The following is a 20833-nucleotide window of genomic DNA, read 5'->3' as shown; positions in this document are numbered from 1 at the left end:
CAGTTTAAGAGCTCTAAACTGAACTGACTGATAAGACGAGAGCTCTAAACTGACACTGAACTGACTGCCAAGCAATCAGTCAGTCAGTCAGTCTCATCAGTTTGGATTGATTGTTAGCAACTCTGGGACAAGGTCATTCGTGACAGGCCAGCCATCCCAACAGACGTGCCCTTTTCGAGTTATACGTGCGTGTGTTACTCATCTAAGGTAGAACATCAGTCATGTTATATCATGCTTCACACAAGGCTGGGACGTCCCTCACTTCTTGCCTTACCGCCTCTCCAGTTTCTCAACGGCTGCCTTCCTGCACGACGTCCCATTCCGAATGGCCCAATCTTCGTCCCCCATGACTCCTCAGCCACGGAGACACAAGTATACGTGTTGGAAACCGTTCTGGGAGTACATAAAAATGATTACCAGACCCAAAATGAGCCACGAGGGTTTTGACTTCGAATGTGCTGGCTCCCCTGGCTCCCCTGGCACCACTGCCTGGGACCATACAGTACTTCAAACGCCTACTGCGTCGATCGACCTAGACACCAAAGACAACCACTCATACCGTACAACCACACAAGACATCTTTCTGAGACCATCATTGGAAGGAAAAACGCGGGAACTATGGGATAAATTTGAGCAGTTAGTTCGACAGAAAAGTACTGATCGACAAGACCCTGAGGATATTTATGAAGAGGACAATACGTTTGGTGCAAAAGAGCCTGCGTGTAACTCACATCTCCTCCCTCGCAAACAAGAACTTAAGGTCTTTCCCAACGTGACAACAAATTGTGGACCGGGCCTGACGAAATGCAAACAGGTAACGTCCCTACAAGATTTGAATGCTGAAGCTGACAAATACAGGTCAACGGAATTATAAAAACGTCACATTTTATCATTGGCAGCGAGGTGCCTGTGGTGTTTGAGGAGGAGCGTGATGATGTTCAGCTTTGTGTGGCTGATGATGGTTCAGTGAAGCTCATCAAAACAGGTGCTAAAATGGGAATTACCACTTCTCAATCAGCATGATCGTGTAAACCTCTTCAGATTGATTAATTACCTTGTTCTCTCGCTAGTGTCTTGCCGACGTTGTCAGACGTGCCGTGATCGAATTTTGTAACATGGACTCATAGCATATACTATCCCCTAATTTACATATATTACGACCACGCTTACAATGCTGGTGCAGCTCGATTTTCGACGGCTGGTGTATATACCAGACAGCGGTTAGCCCTCAATCCGATCGAAAGCATCAGCAAGACTTATGAATACATATAACTATTTTGACTTAAATTCTCTGAGCTATTAGATCAAACACAAATAGAAAAAGCGCCTTGTTCCTAGACTCGAAGAGATCATAGAGCCCAAGATGGCAAAGCGGTCAGTCTTGACGTAAACGTGCGGGACGACAATCGGCGATCTTTTTATTCTTAACATTGCTGGTCTACACCGCATATGATTGACATCTGGTACATAGTAGGTCATTACTGCCGTAACTTATGCGATCGCTAGAGCTGGTAGTTAGAGCTTCGATTCATCAAGTGTTTTCTCTCTGAGAGGAAGCACTACGGCTACGGGTTTCCTGTACTTGGTGATAACTACAGTACATGTTCTAGCTAGTGCGAGTTACAAACATATAATTTTTCGGTCTCATATGCATTCCATAAGCTAGAACTAACGTCTAGGCGATACAAAAATGCCACACGAGGAGCTTGCCCCTCGATGTGTGAATGTACGCCAGCTGCAGGCTTGGGCAAAGGGCTCTAGCAGGGATGTGTTACTCTATCAGCGCTCACACCTATCTGTATTCTGACAAAACCCTTTTGCTCTAGATCTTCAGTCACGTCGATCGTATAGATTTACTTCCCCGCACTTGGCCGTGAATTGCTCTTCGAATAAAGCCACCACTTTCTCAGCCTGATCCTGCACGCTCAAATTACCTGCTGTTCACACATTATCTTCGTATTGCCCTGGTATTCGTTTTCTAGCTCTGTTGCAACACTTGTTCTTTTCAGAGCCAGATGTACGATCCGTCTGATTCCGACACGCAACATGACCATGCACTCTTACAGGATATCGAAACACAACCACGTAAATCTCGAGTTCAACAGGCTTGCAGGTTGTGTCGCAACCGTAAGCAGAGATGCGATGGATCTTCTCCCTGCAAGCCATGTACAGACAGCGAGAAGTTGTGCGAGTATGAAAGCGTGCCACCAGCAAAGTATGCAGCTGAACATTATCTAATTCATGGCCAACCACTAACTCTTCCTAGGAGAGATCAAAACTTGGAGAATCTAGACAAAAAAGTAACAGAAACACTTCGTGCAGTGCGCGCTATCACTACCCACATGAAGGTACCATCCACAACCCTTGAGGGACTTTCTGTCGCTGGCGCCTCACGTCTCAAGCCGCTTGGAGTTAGTCAAGAGATCCACGTGGAGTCATTCTCGTCCTCAAGGCTGCGCGAGCTTGCCAAGGCATATATCGAAGATGTGCATGTCTTGCACCCCATGTTTGAAGAGCCATGGAAGATGTGCGAAGAGTTCATCGAAAATTACAGCGATAGCGCAGCGACAACGGGATCTATCATGTCGAGTCTGAAAAACGCTATCGTGCTACTCCTTCTCGCGCTTGGGAGCTGTAAGCCCATCAGCGATGGTACAAAGCATTCCGGCGTACTTCCAGGCATAGTATATCACTCCTACGCCCGAGCCATTCTCGCCAGCAATCGTGAAAAACATGATATAAGTGTTGTGCAAGTCATGACCTTGACTGCGCTATATGAAAATCAAATTGGGATGCTCCAGGAGAGCTACGCGAGCGTTAGTTATGCTTACCGCATATACACAGATCTTTGCAACCAGTAAGGTAAGTTGTGGCTATTTGGCGTATTGTGCTAATCGAAGGTAGTGCTGGGTTTTCCAGAGATGCTTCGGATATCCAAAAACAGAATATTTCCTTCTCAGAGGAGACGAAAAGGAGCTTTTGGATATGTCAAGATCTGGCACGGTCAGTCACTACAATGAAATCAGTTTACTGTTCTAACGTTTCTTTTAGCGGTATCAACGCTTGCCTCAGCATTGTCTCAGCGGATCCCGTCCGCACCTTGGGACGCGACATATTTCCTGGAGAGAGCCCAGAAGAGGGCCCTGAGATGGTTCTCGCGACCAGAGTATTGCTCCGGAAAACGTTTGACGAAGTGAAAAAGCTTGCGCCGACAAAAGACACTGCCATGGGGAGAATTGATGAAGATGACCTGGTGCACTTAATGAGCTTTGCGAACACCCAGCTTGAGTTTCTAGAATGCTGGAGATCGGTGCTTCCATCACAGTTGGCTTGGGAAGACAAAGAGCTTCCATCGACCGACCCCCTCATGGCTTCGTTACGAGCAGAGTATTACAATAATAGGGTCAAGTTGTTACGGCCATATTTGGAAATCATACGAAACTGCGAGTGTTTCAATGTTGCGGTGGACAGACCGTCTGCAGGTCAGCGAAAGCTCTTTGGAGTCGCCCTCGACTGGGTAAACAGTGCTCTTTCAAGCATTATTGCCTTTGACCGTATTGGTACGAGTTACGACGGTGTATACGAGACGTATCGTACTGCATGCAGAAGTTCAGTAATGTTGAGTAATCCTGTAGAAACACTCCATGCGCAAGTCACCTCACCCGTCAAGTGCTTTTTCGAGACTAACGCTTACCAGGGAATTCGAGAACATCATTATCCTTGGAGCTATCTATTACTCCGCAATCTATCCGTCGTTAGTCGGACGGACACAACTCACAGAGACGAGCCTGAATATCCTTCGGCTCCGCGCAATGGATAGATTGTCGAAACATTGGCCAAAGTCCCCACTCTTAGCTCGAGATCTCGCAATATTGCGTGTTCTTTGGCCACAAGGGGACTTCGTCGCTCTACTAGACCTAGCTGGCATACTCGCTGGTGTGAGCACTCCTTGAAAAAGGCATATCAAGCGTAAGCATAGTCTTGAGCCCCGCTTACCTTCAGAGCTCCTTTGATCAAGTATTATCTAGTACGAGCTTTTGTGTCCCCAGTCTCGCTAGGTTACGACAAGCTGGCTGTATCTTTTCCAACGAACTCTCGGAGAGGTCATGTCTACGCGTAGCATGTTAGTTCAACAGAGTGGGGTCAGTGGCTTAGTTGTATTTGACAGTAAGATCATCTAGACTAACATATCACCTGGTAAGATTGCGAGACAAGATGCTCAAAATCGATTTTGTGTCAAAACCAGACTTTGCTTTGCCTAATTCTCTTGGAACGCTACCAATGCCACACAGATAATTTAATCAGCATGAATTCGTTGATCCCAATACTTCGAATGGTTTGAGAAGAGGCAGAGCGCAGTCCTATCTGCTGTCGATGAAACCCGGTTTACGTGGAGGGACGATTCAATACAATACGGAATACGTTAAGATAACAACTTGCAGAAAAGCACTCCAGAAAGGGAACACCATCATCTCAGTCACCCATACGCCGAGAGATTCGTCAGTGGCAATATGGTGGCGGTGCAGAAGATAGCCCGGGCCTTGTGACAACCTGATCGACCCAACTACTGACATGATAGATGATTTGATGTCGAAGCGCTCGGGCGCGATCGCGGTGCGAAAGAGGCGGTGAGTACTGTTCCGAGTTGTAAGGCTTATGGATATGGATAACGGATATGACGAGACACATTTCGTGCTGTTTACGGTAGAATGTAAGAAGTCTAATATGGACTTGGGACCCGGACGAGTATATATTCACTAAGTTACGGCCCGATGCTCCGGACCTGCCTTATTTTGTTGGTGCCTCACAAAGTCGTAGCTGCTCTCAGGCTTGACGATACATTAATCGACTAATCCTACATTCCCAGGACATATGGAGTACACAGAGAAGCCAGATACTACTCTTCCTTAATTGCCATGGCAGAAGATTTAACAACCCTCAAAGCCGCATTACAAGCGGTCAGCAAAGCACCTCCTCAGTCGCTCATGCTCCACGCTCGGGACCTCTGTCAGGCCAATCTTGCTATCGCAGAAGCATTTGTCTTCATCAGGCAAAGCAACAGCTACCACACCACCAGGATCGAAACCGAAGTCGAAGCTGAGCATACCGTGGTCCCTGAGGATACCGACATCTCATACGTTCAGACGCGAGATCAGGAGGCGAAAGTTATCCATGAGACACACGACATGCTACGAAACCACACATCTTGGCGGGAAAGATCAGAAAACGTAGTCATGAAGCTTGCGCAGCACTGGGTTTATGGAAAATTGACAGGGTCTAGTTCCCGTGCCATCAGTGATGCAGATGAACACAGGCTGTTGGTTGATCTGCGTCAGGCTGTGCTATCAAGCACTCCGGCCGTGTTTACATTGCTCAGGGGAATAAAGAGAAAAAGATCTGCGAACGGCCTTTGATGCGAACACAGATGTGTCCGCCCAGTCTCATGCGGTGTATCCGTCACAAATATCTGTCAGGCCAGGCTTTACCTTGAAAAGTCGAGAATAACAAAGGGATGAACAAACTAGGAAGTTCGAAACTCAAATTATCCAGAATATGCCATTGTATACTACTGTAACTTCAAGCAGTGTCAGTGCAATGTCTTGTGTAGAAGTGCTACAGTTACAGTACGATGAGTGAGGCTAATCGCTTGGTTTCGCACGTGAGCGATCGCCAGAAGCAAAGGCCGAGCCTGCGCACGGATCACAATTGCACCGCCAGCTCTTGCGACCTGTGCGCTGACGACGCGTTCGCGTGGGCGCGCTACAGTGTAGGACAGAGAGTTCCGCGTCTGCTGTTTCGCAATGGCAGCGCGACATCCTTCCGATAGCGAGTCCATTGACGCGTTATTAGCGGCTGCCAAACAGCTTGTCCGGCAACTAGAAGAGGTCAAATCGGCAGAAGCTCACCACGAACGCGCTCACAGTAGGCCGAGACCGAGAAACGCATCCTCGAAGCAGTCGATCTGCAAATCGGATCTCGCGGCGACGTTCAAGGCGATTGTCAAGGAAGCGCAGGCGCAACTCACAAAACTCGGAGAGCTAGAGACACGCGAAGTCGAGGGACACGAACCTGAAGAACGCGAAGCCGAGACGCAAGAGCGGCAGACACACGAGCGAGAAACACAAGAGCGGGAGGTCTCAGCGCTACCTAGGCAGGGACATGTCGACCAGACTCCAACAGAGCGGCGGCTGTCAGAGCGTAGAACAGGGGACTACAATCTGCGCTTTCCATGCCTGCTTTCACAGCTAAGGAAGAACATGGTTGTCGCCATCCAAGACGCGCGGCACGCCTTACGCTGCCACAACGTCGACGAGCGCGGATACCTTATTCTGCAAGTGCAGCATCGCTGGGATGCTTCAGAACTCACACAACTCCTCCGCGGCGCCCAGGCGTCGGACCGGGACGAGATCAAAGGCTTTGCACTTGCTCAGGGAGACGCCGACTGTCTGCACGCGCAGGTCGCTGCAGACACTTCGCTCAACCTTTGCGACATGGAAGGCTTCAGTGAAGCGTGTGCTTCTCAGCAGCCCAAGGAAGACTTTGAGGAGTGGATAGCAAGACCTCCCGGCCGCGTTCGATATCTGATCTGCGAACCACTGTCTGATCACAGCATCAATACTCTGCTAGACGCTGGGCCGCAGTGCAATCGCCGGCCTGAGATCGCCGGCGTTAACCGTCCGTACTGGTACGTCAGCTGCGAACCCAACACACCCGCAACGTTGCACGTCGAGGACGGCAATACTGGGTCTGCGAACCTGCTGCTCGCAGGCGCAGAAAAGCACTGGATCATCGTTCACCGAAGCAGTGCTGAGAAGCTCGAGCGCTGCATCAGAGACCAGTTCCCGACTTCTAGAGCATGTTCGCAGTTTGTGCGGCACCACAACGTCATCGTAGGACCTCGATGGCTCGAAAGGAATGGTATCAACTATGAGCTGGTATGTCAGAAACCGGGAGACGTCTTGGTCACTCTACCAGGGCGTGTCTACCATGAGGTCCGAAACACTGGCATGAACTTCGCGATAGCTATCAACTACGAGTTTACTGACGCTCCCGACGATCCAACCGACTATATGTGGTGTGAGAGCGGCGAGAGGAAGTGTGGCAGAAACGTGCTCACTCGTCAAAGCTTCGTGCCCGACTTCGTCGAGCCAGTTGTGGATTCCGGTGATGGGGCGCCTCCACTAACAAACAAGCGGAAACAACAGGAGGTTGACACTGCTCAGAATAAACACAAAAGACACGCCATGCTGGCTCGCCGTCCTGCGAGCAGTAGGCCTGTTCACACCTCCAGACCGTCGTGCACACCTGTCCCAGCTTCAGCGCTTGTACCGATTGAGGAACGCCTGCTAGAAGCCGTCCTTAGCCCACGAGCTCTGCGTAACTGTATAGCACTGATTCGCGCATGGAGATCCCAGTTGGCTCGGATCGAGCTCGCTCCAGCTGCGAGCGACCAGATCGCGAGGCTTGCCGCCTCTGACATGAGAATTCGTCTTGCTCAGCACCGCACCTGGCTAGATGCTCTGCACATGAAACCAGCGCAGTATGCGTTCGCTTCCGAGATGGACTCGCGGCGGCAGGGCGCCATTCGTCTCGACAGTTCCGTGTATGATCAGGTGCTGAAAGCGCAGGGCTTCGTCAGCGCGACGAAGAAGGACCGCGAGCAGCTAAAGGGACGTGTAAAGCGCGCAACGAAGATCTACCAGATCTGCCAAGGCTTCGGACGTGGGCTCCTTTGCTTTCTCCCCTTTACGGACATCCCTGACAATCACTACTACAGCATGACAAACGGCAGTATCGAAGCCTTTCAGCGTCTGGCGACGGAGAAGCGGACGCTCCTAGAGGCAAGATGTCAGGTCGGTGTTTTCATCCAGGATATGTTCGCGAAGGATGTAGAGTTCACGTTTGAGTACGACAACGTGACCTCTTTCGACCATCTCTTGGAAGCTGAAATGCTCGCGCTCCTGCAGCCCGTTTCTTACCCGAAGGTCAACTCGTATACGCCTGACCATGACTGGCCTAGACCACCGTCCTGGCCATGGGAGTGGCCCCAGGATCCCACGTGGGCTCCGCCGAGTGCCTGCGAGACCTGTGGCGTCGAAGAGTGCACCTGTCTTGCTGGGTTGCATCAGAACCGCCACCGCGTCGTCGACTACGGCTCGAAAGGACGGGGCATCCAAGCTCTGGCGGCTTCAGGTGGGGGCTTAGCTTTCACCGAGGGCGAGTACATTCAGGAGCTAGTCGGTGAGGTGAAGCCGCTGGACTGGTCCACCAGTAGCTACACGTCTGTCGAGCTTGAGAGGCCGGATGTAGGCACGACCTGCAGACTGCATTGCAAAGAGAAGAGCAATTGGGCTCGACTGGTCAATCATGCCTGCGACCCTTGTGCGGAAATGACGGTGAAGATAATCTCCGGCCGAGCACGACTGATGCTTCGCGCACGACGAGATATATGGGATGGCATGGAGATCACGGTCGATTACGGCAGCAGCTTTGCAAGAGATGAAGCATGTTTGTGCGCGACGTGTAGCGGAAGCGCTGCACCGACAAACGACAAACGACGAAAGTTGAAGCGATAGTTAGATACAACTCAGCAGGTATCGATGGGGTCTAGACGCTAGGCTCACGTTGCGGCATTGCCTGATCTCGCGTTAGAGGGGCGACGCCGTATGAACGACAGCTCGAGCAACATGCAAGACTCGCTCACGACTGGTAGGTGGAGAGTACAGGCTTGCACTGCTAGTGTATTGTTTGCTAACGACTCTATGGTGTGCTTTGGTCATACTTGCAGCTTGAACGTTGTGATTACGAACCTCCGGATCGCTTACTGAGACGCGGTTGGGGTTGCTACGCCTCCAGATATACTCACGTTCGCTGCCCCGGCTCCGGGGCAGTCTGAAGAGAGAGTCCCGTTATTGCACATGTAGCTGCCCACCTCCGCTTTAAAAGCGTCCGACACCTGCTCCAACCCGGGGTACCACGTCTCTTCGCCTCCTTGGTCCATGAGCGGCGTGTTGCAGTTATCATCACTAATTAGATAGTCAGGGCTTGAGCACTCATCCGCCACGAGACTGAACGTACCTGTAGAAGCGGCAACACAAGCCTAGCTCGATGGCGATGGAGTCAACGTCATTCAGCCGGTCAGTAGCGACACAGCGATCTGGCGAAGTGATTGGTGCACTGCATTCTCGCCAGGCTGTGTTGGAGCAGAAGTGAAGCTGTGTATCGCTGTCAACCGTGGGCATGGGCGCCTAGTGCTTTGCTGTCCTACCTTTGGTGCGCAACCCGCCTGCTCGACTCGATTGTTCTGGAGCGATACAATTGTTGTTTGCGCGAACGCGTTGGCAAAGAGCGCGCTCGGGACGGACACGTGTAGAAAGCGCATGTTGAAGCTAGGAGATATTTTGGCTCGAGCCTGTAGATGCACTCAGTAGGCATTAACACAGAGCCGCGTTATATACTCGATATCTAATGCTGTGGCATCTGCTTTCTTGCTAGATGCATGTTTAGGACGACCTCAGTTTGTGCAGGCGTTATGCTTATCAAGTCGCGTCTCGCTATCCTTGAGCAGCGCAGAACGGCCAGGCAAGCGGCTTAGAAGCCAGTAGAGATCGGAATCGTTTTCTCGCTCTCGCACACTATAATTACTGTGGTTATTCGTTGACTAGAGTTTCAAGCGCTTATGCTCACCTTGACACCAAAATGGCGTGGTGGGTCGAGCGCGGTACAACTCGAGCGACTAATTAGGTGAAGAATCAAAAGCTCTACGACGGTGTCACTAGCAAGAGCATGCAGGTCATTATACATGGTGCTAATATCAGGCTAGATACATCACCGGAAATTAGATATCTCTTGGGAATAGAGGCGTTCGTGGAGTCCTGCATGTAAGATGGACCAAATACACTGCGCTATAACATCTCAAAGTATATCTAGTACTGGACTACCAAACGCTTTCCCCTTCTGTTGTCCGTCCTGAAATGCTATCTCGGTCATCTCTGGCATCAACGCGAGACGCTTTGCGCTTCTGGCGACACCAGTGCAATAGATAAAGCAGCATCGAAATTGCTACAATCGCGCATGCCAGTATCACGACAATCAGGGTTGCGCGACCACTGCTCGTATCTTCCTGAGGAAGAGGAGAAGAATAGGGAGACGCCGCGAGCATGTTAAGCAGAGCGTGTTTGAAGTTGAGTTTGCAATTTTGTTTGGATTAGATGTTGGCAGACTAGCTAAGTCAAAATTTGACGGGAGGTTGGGAAAGCTCAACTAAGGTGCGTCCCTGAGTGGAGAGACACACCATGTCACGAGACGGGTTGGCTGTTCGGACCTTTGGCGCCCCTGACGAGCAGATTTGTAGAGTCGTCATTCATCTACAATGTTCATGGAACTATTCTCTTCCGCGTCACTAGGCTCCGACTGCGATCTCTGCACTGTTGATCATGCTGTCAATCATCCCTTGAACGCCGTGAAGCAACGCTCTCGCAATACCCCCCTGTCTGCTCGACATCTGAGGAGTTTCCTCAGATATCGGAGGCTTGTGGATGAAGCGCGTTTAGTGAAGGTCATTTCCTTAGTGTTCAGAGGCTGCTTTAGCGCAGGCGTGTGCATGCCGGGACCTCCGAAGTGTGGGTGAGGTGATCCCTGCACAGTTGCCCGGGCAGTAGTATCCCGCTAGCGCCTCATAGCACCCCTCAACCTGCATTAGTGCATCGGTAGGGTCGCTGTATTATATTGTAATATATTTGGCGCTATACCTACCTGGAGCAGCCCTTGTGGCTGGTGTGGCGCATGCTAACGGAATCGAGTCACGTTCGATCGCGTGTTCTTTACTGCTGACTCAAAACGCTTACTATGTGCTTGAGCGAAGCTATTCCACTCTTAATACACAATCGTCTTTCTTTGATGAATAAGCACCTGCATTAAGCAGCATTTTGACCTCCTGCTCGTGGCCTTCAACTGAAGCTGCCGGCAGTGCGTTGCTGTAGCGGCTACCCTGCGCGTTGATGTCGGCGTCTTTGTTTAGCAGCAGTCTTGTGATCCTGCTTCAGCCCAGTAATGCGGTTTGATACAACAGCGTGGCTATGATTCATAGACTTCTGTCTAGATCTGGTTCTCCATAAGGTTGGTCCGGATCACACAGCTGAATCCAGACAAGATATGCCGCGGTTTTCACCGACATCAAACTCATCGCTACTCGACTCACTTCACCCATCTCGTCTCCTGTGTTCCGAAGATGGCTGCTTCAGAATTCTGCTGCATACCTTGCCAGTGCGAATACCTCCAGGACCTGTGTTAACAACAACTGCTAGAACTGGGTCAGGTACATCAAGGAGACTTGTTGGGGCCATTGCTCTACCCCCGGGTAGACACAATGAACATGGACCCGGCGCCTGTCCTGCCACGTACTGATTGAATGGAGAGATTGCTGTGATAGGGCAGGTTTGTATTAAGGACCGCCCGAATAGATATTACAGTTAGGAATGCTACGGCGAAAGCTAGGTGGAGACATGGGATCAGACGGAAGCGCGGAAGGTGGTGGAGTTGCCGAGTACGCAACAGAAACGGACTGAAAGCACACAGCTATCGATCACGATCTTGAAACGCAGGAGCAGAGAGGCTATAAAGCCATAGCGAATTCGAAGAATGAGAGTTACAAGGGGGCAAGCCATGGAGGCTTTGTAAGATAGGTACAGGAACATTTCTGGAGTTCCCTACTTTGATAGCATCCCCAACGCGAACACCTCCAAAGTCTTTACCCATGATAGATTCACGTAAAGACTTCAGATGCTTGGTATGGCCATGTATCCCAAAAACATGGCTCCTAAGGTAAGTGCAAACCCTGAGACAGCAAATGCACCTTGTATGTCCATCCTCTTTACTGACCAGACTATACCAAAGACCAAGCTAAACAAGGTGGTTGCGACGAAGCAGCAGTAGATCGTTGGCCAGTGCCAATCTTCTTCAATATGAAGCCCCCAGCCGTTCGCCATGCTGTCTGGATTGGCTCTGAGCTCTTCCTGGAAACGTCGTTTTGGTAGCTGATTGAGAGTTGTCCTTTGGCCAGCCGCGATAAAGTGTGGGTTGAAAAAGTCTCCTTTCAACATTGTAGGGCCAAGGACAGGCACCAAACGCCGGTTCCCTGACCTTGGGGCTGGATTGCAAAGATACTCTTTGTCATGTCCTACTATGCCTATTGGGGGAATACAGAGACACTGGTGTTGATCAGTCGTGATCCCGCATATATTCTCGTGGCGGTATACGTTGGTGGCATTGCTGTAATTCACTTCAAACTGGCAAGGAGTCAGTATTCACACGGATCTGTTGGCACTTGAAAGCCTACCTGGGCCAGGGACAGAGTCCCGACGCTTCGCAAGGTGAACCAACTGCGCTTCGTAAAGTACTGTTTACGTAGATGAGTAAAAAGCTCACGGTCATCGTTGATGTTCTGAAGCACTTCCTGCTTCAGTGTTGTCTTCGCCCTCCCGTCATCCACACATAACAGTAGGCGAAGAGCTTCTTGTTTTGGGGTTTCATCTTCTCTTCCAAACACTCCAGCATGAGCAATCGGAGCAGGTCCCTGAAAGGGTGCCTGCAAGGTATGTTTTCCTTCTTCAGCGTCTAAGCGCAACTGCTTTTGGGCTCCATTTTGCCGACCAAAAACGTTGCGGAATCGCTGGAGAATTCCGGACATTGGTCTTCCATTACCACCAGTCTGTTCTGAGAGCGTGTATCGCTTCGACAGTGCTGCCTCGAGCTCCACTGCAGCGCCAGAATCTAGCTCAACATAGTCATCGAACATGCTCTTGCCACTCTGATGTAGTTGTCAGTATATCATCAAAGAAAATATACATTGCGACGTACCGATGTCCAGTGGACACGTGTTTTTCCTGGAGGTACTGGAGGCTCTAGGACTGTGATAGGTATGTGTCGCAAGACCTTGTCCACGAGCAATGGCAAGCTGAAGGAGAACATGGGGTCGTATAGAGTTGCCTCGGATTGTCTTGTGTCTTCTTTGTTGTGAGTTGGAGACCCAAGTTCTGGTGGGAAGTCAAATTGTGAATTGCGGTGCGGACACTCGAAATGAAAATAGCTCACGCGGCCGGAAGTATGACCCAGAACCATGTTCCGTCCATTTACTGCGGTACAGGTTGCACGATAATCCGGGGGCAACCATAGAAGCCTCTGAGAGCCTAGCATGACCCATTCGCCAGCCACGAATAGATCACCCTGGTTATGCGTCAGTTGCATATCAGAGTTGAGTCTGATAAAACCCGTGTTAGTGTTTTCGTAGGAGCCAACCGCAGAAAAGTTTTCTCGAAAAACAGGAGCTCTTAAAGAGATTCTCGCAGGCAGAGCGCTTGGCTTAAGATCCCACAGATCGAAAATACCATGTTCCGAGCCGGTGACCAATCGTTTCCCATCCGCCGAGAATGCGAAAGTGGTGACAGGGCTATTGCTCGATCCAAGCGTTGCCTGCAACTTGCCCACCTCGCCGTGTTCGGCACTAACAAGCCTGACATGGCAATCACCTGAGCCTAAAACCAGTTGTTTACCATCTGGCGAAAAAGCGATGGCAGTTGCTGAATTGTATTCACTGTGGTCGTCGAATCTCGCGACCTCCGTGCGAGACTCAACATCCCAGAGCCTGACGGTACAATCTCCCGAGCATGAAGCCAACAACGCGCCATTCGGTGAGAAGGCCAGGGAGGTAACACATTCACTGTGGCCCACCAGGGTCGCGGCTACATCACCAGATTTGTCACCCCGGAGCGAAATGGTACAGTCGCCTGAGCCTACTGCCAGCCACTCGCCGTCTGGTGAAAAGGCTACGCAGTGAACGGATGAGTCATGGTTCTCAAGCCTCGTGACCTCCGCGCGAAACTCAGCATCCCAAAGCCTGACAGTATGGTCCCACGAGCTTGAAACTAGCCGCTTACTGTCGGAAGAGAAGACTATGGATAAGACTCCGATACTATGATTCCTAAGCGTTGCGATGGCAATGCCCGAGGCGACATCCCAGAGCTTAATAATACCATAGTCCAAGCCTGCCGCCAATCGTTTGCCATCCGGAGAGAAAGCCACAGACAGGACAGTCAGGCCATCGCTCTCAAGTATCCTAACAGCTGCGCCAGACTCAGCATTCCATAGCCTAACATTGTTGTCTTCTGAACCAGAAACTAACAGCTTGCTGTCGTGCGAGAAGGCTAATGGAAAATCGCATGCGCCGTGGCTCATGGTAAATTTCTCGCCGTGGTCCTTGAGCATCGCGATGACAGCGCCGGACTTGGCATCCCAGAGCCCGACGCTGCCGTCATCAGCGTAAGATGCCAGTCGCTTGCTATCTCCAGAAAAGGTCAGGGAGAAGACAGACACGTCTTGGCTCGTGAGCGTTGCAACCAGTAGGCCAGAATCAGCATTCCAAAGCCTGACAGTATGGTCCCACGAGCTTGAAACTAGCCGCTTACTGTCCGGCGAGAAGGCTACAGAGAAGACTCCGATACTATGATTCCTAAGCGTTGCGATGGCAATGCCCGAGGCGACATCCCAGAGCTTAATAATACCATAGTCCAAGCCTGCCGCCAATCGTTTGCCATCCGGAGAGAAAGCCACAGACAGGACAGTCAGGCCATCGCTCTCAAGTATCCTAACAGCTGCGCCAGACTCAGCATTCCATAGCCTAACATTGTTGTCTTCTGAACCAGAAACTAACAGCTTGCTGTCGTGCGAGAAGGCTAATGGAAAATCGCATGCGCCGTGGCTCATAGTAGGCTTCTCGCCATGGCTTTCGAGCACCGCAACGACCGTGCCAGACTCGGTATTCCAGAGCTTGAGATTACCGTCATCGGCGTGCGAAGCCAGCCGCTTGCCGTCGCGTGAGAAGTCCATTAGGCCGTCGCGGCTTTTGACTGTAGCCCGCAGCTCGCCCGTCTCGACATCCCAGATTCTCACGGTGCTATCCCAAGACACCGATGCTAACCGCTTGCCGTCGAGCACAAAGGCGGCATACGTGACGACATCACTGTGACCCTCGAAAGTCTGCAGGCACGCTCCCCAGCTGTCGTTCACGGTTGGCTCAACGGTAATCCACTTCGGCTCTTCATGCTGGAACGTCTTCCGAACTAAACTCTCTTTTGGACTGAACAATAGCGCAGATGCATACGTTTGAAGAGGACAACTCTCGATTGCCCTTTTGTAATACGTGACAAATCGGTGTGCGTCGTGAACAAGCCTCGTCAGCTTGTCTGCACCCGGCATGTCCTAGTAGTGTTAGCATGTGTATTCAAAGCTTTATTGCGAACAAAAAACCTGAGAATGCCATACCTGAACTAGAGAGCAGAGCTTTGACATAGAGACTACGCCTTTTGCCATGCTTCTGCACAGACTGAGCCCTTCTAGCCAGTAGAGATACTTCTCCCTCAAAAACATATCGACGAGAATTACAACTTGCCGGCCACTAACACTGTTCGCCTGGAACTTGAGTCTTGAGTCGAACAGGTGATCGACCCAGTAGACGCAAGAGTAGCGTGACGATGCTAGCGGGTCCAGATTAGGCGGTTTGGCGTCCTCAATAGGGTATCCTGGTTCTTCCAGGTTGTACATGTCCCTGTGCAATGTCTCGGACAGAGTCACGAGCGATCTGGAAAAGATCATTTGATGGATAGGTTGGGTTCCATCTGGAAAAATCTCATCAAACGCCTCTTCAAAAATGAAATCCTTTGCGGACTGGTGCACAAAGAAAACTTGGTCTTCTTGCAGAGCAAGGAACGATTTGCAAAGGCTGATGGTCTTTCGTACAGACCCAAGGGTAGTGGGATAGTCCTCAGGTAGCTCCACGAGCGCAACAAGTTCGGAAATTGTAACCGGCCGATATAAGACTGCAGTCAATGCCAGTACCTGCCGGCAGGTCTCAGCTCGGCCTGATTCTCTGATGTGGCGCAACATCCGTTTGTATAAGGAATCTATCCCAGGGGGAAATGAGGCTAGCTTGTCCAGCACGCTGTCTTTTGGTGTCAATGCAAGAACTTGACACGCTAACGTTACCCAAAGAGGCGTACCGCTAGCATCTGACATGAAATGTTGCATCACAGCATGTCGAGTCTCTTCCTCATACTGCCCTTCCTGGGCCAGCTGGTCCACCTCTTGCTTAATGGTCAAGGCAAGCTTCCTCGCCGCATCCAACTCCGCATTTAGCTCGAGGCTCAACCCGCCCTTGTGCCAGGCTTCCTCCAGCTGCTCTTCAATCTCTGGCCAGTTGCGGCTCGACATGATCCACTTGATACGGGAAGACGCAGAAGACTGCTTAGCGATGAAACGAAGCAATTTCGGCAGATCAGTGACACACTCGTCGAGTGCATCAATGATCAGGTATGTATCCCTTAGCTGTGGGTCTCGTAGCACGTCCGCGAAGATCTGTGTCAATGCGACCCAGGAATTCGCATCTTCGAACAAGGCTTTGCCCGCATGATCGTGCTTCTTAAGGACATGCGATACAAGCGACGGTTGCTGGCTCACCAGCATATACAAGAGTCCTCGTAGCACGGCTCTAGCGCTGTTGATGCGCAAGTCGCTTGCTTGGCAGAAGCAGTACGCTAGAAGAGAAGTCTTAGGCAGTACGCTATGCAGCTCGTCTATGATGCCGCAGAGCAGCATCGTCTTTCCCTTACCGGGATCGCCTTTCACCCACAGCAGTCGGCTGTGTGGGTCTCGCTGCCATTGCTGGAAAGTAGCATTGTAAAGAATCCAGCGATGGGAGTCAGCTAGCAATCCGCCATTGGACTCCTCGATGCGCTTCTTGTCGTCACGCGGATCCGTGTGGCGTACGTATTGAACGCATCTTTCTAGCTTGTGAATCTCATCTATCAGACGTCTGAAAGCACCAGTTGCACCTTCGCCATACATTGGCGCTAACTCGACATCCAGGATGCCTTGCAGCGAGTACGCTCCGTCTTCTTCGCGATTGGTCACCCGGCCTTCTCTCCACCGCAATCGTTCGTTGACGCTGAACTGTGAAAGGGGAGCTCCATCGAGAGCTTCGAGTGAGATACTGGTGATTTTGTGAATCAAGAATTTGAGCGATCTCTTATCACCAAGCTTCGCCCCCTCTTGAGAGAAGAACTCGACAGTGCTTGGGGCAAGAAGCTCTTGTAGCGTCCAGCCACGCGTGAACCATCGGCTTGCCCTGAAAGCAGACTCATAAGTGAATATGTCGAGCATGTCGTCAGCTTCCCTCATCCTTGTCGATACGTCTGACAGATACACGTAGCATGTCGTCGCGTTCTGATACCAGCGAAACATGGATCGGATAGCGTGAGAGAGCTCAGCCTTGTCCGTCTTGTCGATGCAGCAGGTGTCAACCCAGAAATACCGCAGGGCATCTTGCCGTGCTTGTTGTCCGCAGAAGCGAATCTTTTTGTAGCCGCGCTTGGCCTTGCCTTCGCTTGTCCCAAGGTCGGCGAAGGTCACCTCCTCCGCATCCGCTCCCCATGTGTGTGACAATACCGCATAAGGCGGTGTTGCGCGATCATCGAAGCTGACAATCCCGAGCTCGTCATGTTCGTCGTAGCGCAAAAGACGCATCGGTTCGAGTGTGTGTGTGACAGGCGCATGGGGTGAGAAGGAGACGCGAGAGACTCGACGCGGCAGCCTGGTAGGACAAGAGCGCGGCGGCTGGCTCTCTCAGACGAGCTTACGGACAAGGGTACGAATGGCTACAAAGCCCCGGGTAGCTACGCGGTTGAATCCGTGATCTTAATGTTGCAGGCTGAAGCTGGTGTTTTGCATCATGTTCTGAACTCTGTGAGGATGCTCAAACGGCCTGGAGGCGGGGGCAGACGTAGCTGATTGCGCTCATGCAGGCCCAGCACAGCCCTGACGAGTCGCATCTCCGCAACGACCACGCCCCCGTTGCGATGCACTTCTCGTCATCCAACATCTAGACTTGACTGACCTTGTTTGTTACAGTCGCGAGGTGGCCGGTTGAAGATGGTGATGAGCGCGTTGAGAGATCTCTAGCGGCACAGCGCTAGGATTGAGGCCACGGCGCAACAGCAAGGCTGGGCAAGAAATCTGCCAGCCTGCGCCACAGTTGGTCTCAGCGGCCGGCCCGCGGTGGGCATAGCGCTGAATACAGTACGATATCTTACAGCTGCATCTGTGTACGCTAATGCAGCCCCCCACGTGGCAGGCGAAGCTAGCGCGTTCCGAGCCGCTGTATTGCCATCTGCAATATTCACTCCTGATCGGCGAAACTGCCGAACTGCACTTTTCTTTAGTTAACACGGCTTTTGATGCCTAGGAATATAATCGTCCATGACTTCGCTTCCTACCAGACCCTCCGACTTTCGCAAAGGCCCCTTAGGCCGTAAATGGACAGGGAGGTATCGACGAAAGGCTAATTGACGGCGTTGACGAAGTGGTCAACAGCAGAGCTAGCACGGCAGCACTCGTTTTCGGAGGCAAAGAGACTGGTGAAGATTTAACCAAAGAATGCTGCATATCTATCTAAGGCCTGTAAAATGAGTGAACAGGAGTCTCCGAAGGCGCGGAGTGCGAACTTGTCTCGTTACACCGTGCGTCTCGACACGTAAGGACGGACCTTAATAAAGCATTCGGACAAAGCGATCTAATTACAAAAATGCCGAGAATGATTAGCAGTCTTTGCAGTAGCTAGCAGGGCGTCTGCTTTCAGCCGTGTCTGACCTAAACCCAACGCATGCTGTCCGAATCTGGTCTCTGTTTATACATTACTGTCGCTTCAGCATAAAGCCTCACGACTCCAATGTCAACGCAAACTAGCTACCCACTGTGCTTTAGGCCTAACATTCGACATTCTGAATGGTATACTCTCCGTCTCCCTCAACGATGCCGCAAGCATTGCTCCAGCCAATCTCAGGGTCATCGCTCTCTGCGTTGTTCAGCTTGGCGTCGGGAGCGCAGCTGGCGCCCGTGGAGTAGTAGCTAGTTTCCATTCTGGGCGCGGCGTTCCAATCGCAAGCATCAGAAGCCAGACTGTCTGGCCTGCGGCGGAGCTCTCAAGATGATGGATGTCTGTGAGTTTTGCGCACATAGTACAGTAGTAGTATCGAGCGTGCTTTCTGCTGTGGCGATGCTTGATGCGATTCCACCGACTTCCAGTCACACTTGCATCGCCCGAAATGTTGCGGCTAGTCAAGTTTTGATCGCAATCACCCGACCTGTGTCGTTCTCTTTCTGTCGGAACTTCACCCGTGGGAGTTGGAAGCGCTGTGTAGTACATGATCGAATCAGCCGTACTACTCGGATCAACGGGTGTAGTGTTTCTGCCAGAGCCTGTACCGATCTGGACTGAGGCACAGTTCATGAAAGACTTGTGCTCTCGATTCAGCCAGATCCAAGCAAAGACAGCTGGCCCGCTTGGCATATTCAGAGGAACCTTGAAGTGGAAGACCTGGGGATCATCCTCCTGCCGGTGGGGGCAGTTCCCATGGTACGAAGCTGCGACTTTCCACGTCTGGCCTCTGTCCACGGAGAAGCCGATCTGACAGCTTCCGCCATAGTGCGTCGATCCTGGAGCATCAGCGGTGTACGTATAATCAGACAGCTGGAAGTATGCGTCCTGGCCTGGTTCCCATGCTACCTGCGGCCGGCCTTCTTCTATGTCCAGAAGATCGAGATGGCCACGGCAGTCTCCAGGGGAGGGTAGTGTTGGCCTGCCGTCAGAATCACAGCATCCGATGGGAAAGTTGAGTTCGTTGTCCACCTGCGTCGTCAAGGGGTTTGCTTGCAGACTGCTACCTAGAGGGGGCGGATACCACAGCGACATGTGGGCTCGAGTCGCGACCGCCAACGCTGCTAGGAAAACGTATATTGTTTGCATACTCTAGCGTAGTAAGAATGGGATCGATAGCTCACAGAACCATGGAAAGGCCTTTTCTTCGACGAATTTAAGCTTGCTGAGCTGACGCAGATGTATGTCAGTGCAGGTGTTGTTTATTGAATGCAGTACTGGGAGGTGGGTTGAAGCAAGCACTAAGTTAAGCGTGCAGTAGAGGTCATAATGTCGACCGTCTATTACCAAGCTTAGTCTAGTGTGGAAATGTTTCTACAGAGGTTTTGAACTGTACACTGTACAGTGTCATTCCAAAGTGGCGTACTGACAACAAGATGTATTCAAGACTATGTATGCGTCTGAATGCCGTAGTGATCCACCCATGGGCGATACTAAGAGTAGCTTGCCTACAAACCTAATAGCAAAGATAGGTAATCGTGTGTATATCTGCTACGTACTGAGACTATAGGAGCAACAGAAAATGGAGTGTCCAGTCGATCATACGCTTGTTTACAAAAGCCAACATGGTTTGGTCAGATGTCACTCTTCTAATTACTAGAGATCAGTCCATGCTACACTTCTCTACTACAAAAAGATTAGTCTCTGCAAAATATTTCACATCATCGAAGCAGCCTTTGCCATAAAATTTATTATAAGAGCCGCAGATACGAAAGCAGAGTCATCTGGGCACACATCTATGGACTGCTACATGGCGACGCAATCTCCACACCTCGCTGTGCAGGCATCACAACGTGATCGTGTGTTGACAGCCGCCACAGCTTGGTCCTGCTATTCCTACAGCTCGGACAAGCCAAGTTGGTCTCATGCGAATCTGAGTTCGATCTAGCCCACTGGAGAATACAGGCTCGACAAAACACGTGGCCTTAGTTGTTAGCTAGTGCCTCTAACGTTAAAGAGGGTGAACAGTAATGGTCTTGCGGATTGCCCGGGAGTCCGAGCGCTTTGAACGACAGGGGTATTACTGATTTGCATGTCTAAGAGAAATCAGTTAAGGTCGTAAAAAGCGAC

The 20833-nt window shown here is 51.1% G+C and overlaps 3 protein-coding genes across 3 annotated transcripts; 2 read left to right on the top strand and 1 right to left on the bottom strand.

Moving 5' to 3' along the window:
- Positions 1-4916: 4916 nt before the first annotated feature.
- J4E82_011507 (uncharacterized protein) lies at positions 4917-5414 on the top strand (the record flags this gene model as incomplete). Its single annotated transcript, XM_051737711.1, has 1 exon — positions 4917-5414. The coding sequence occupies one exon, from the start codon at positions 4917-4919 to the stop codon at positions 5412-5414; it is 498 nt and encodes a 165-aa protein (XP_051582532.1).
- Positions 5415-5801: 387 nt separating this feature from the next.
- On the top strand, positions 5802-8576 carry J4E82_011506 (uncharacterized protein; the record flags this gene model as incomplete). The annotated part of the gene is made up of 1 exon (XM_051737710.1): positions 5802-8576. One exon carries the CDS (start codon positions 5802-5804, stop codon positions 8574-8576), a length of 2775 nt encoding a protein of 924 aa, XP_051582531.1.
- Positions 8577-12298: 3722 nt separating this feature from the next.
- On the bottom strand, positions 12299-17574 carry J4E82_011505 (uncharacterized protein; the record flags this gene model as incomplete). The annotated part of the gene is made up of 3 exons (XM_051737709.1): positions 12299-12808; positions 12859-15255; positions 15319-17574. 3 exons carry the CDS (start codon positions 17572-17574, stop codon positions 12299-12301), a joined length of 5163 nt encoding a protein of 1720 aa, XP_051582530.1.
- Between the last annotated feature and the right edge of the window lie 3259 nt (positions 17575-20833).

The sequence above is a fragment of the Alternaria postmessia genome, assembly GCF_024291825.1.
Source record: "Alternaria postmessia strain BMP 2775 chromosome Unknown scaffold_216, whole genome shotgun sequence".
NCBI lineage: Eukaryota > Fungi > Ascomycota > Dothideomycetes > Pleosporales > Pleosporaceae > Alternaria > Alternaria postmessia.
This window is presented reverse-complemented; position numbering and strand designations above follow the sequence as displayed.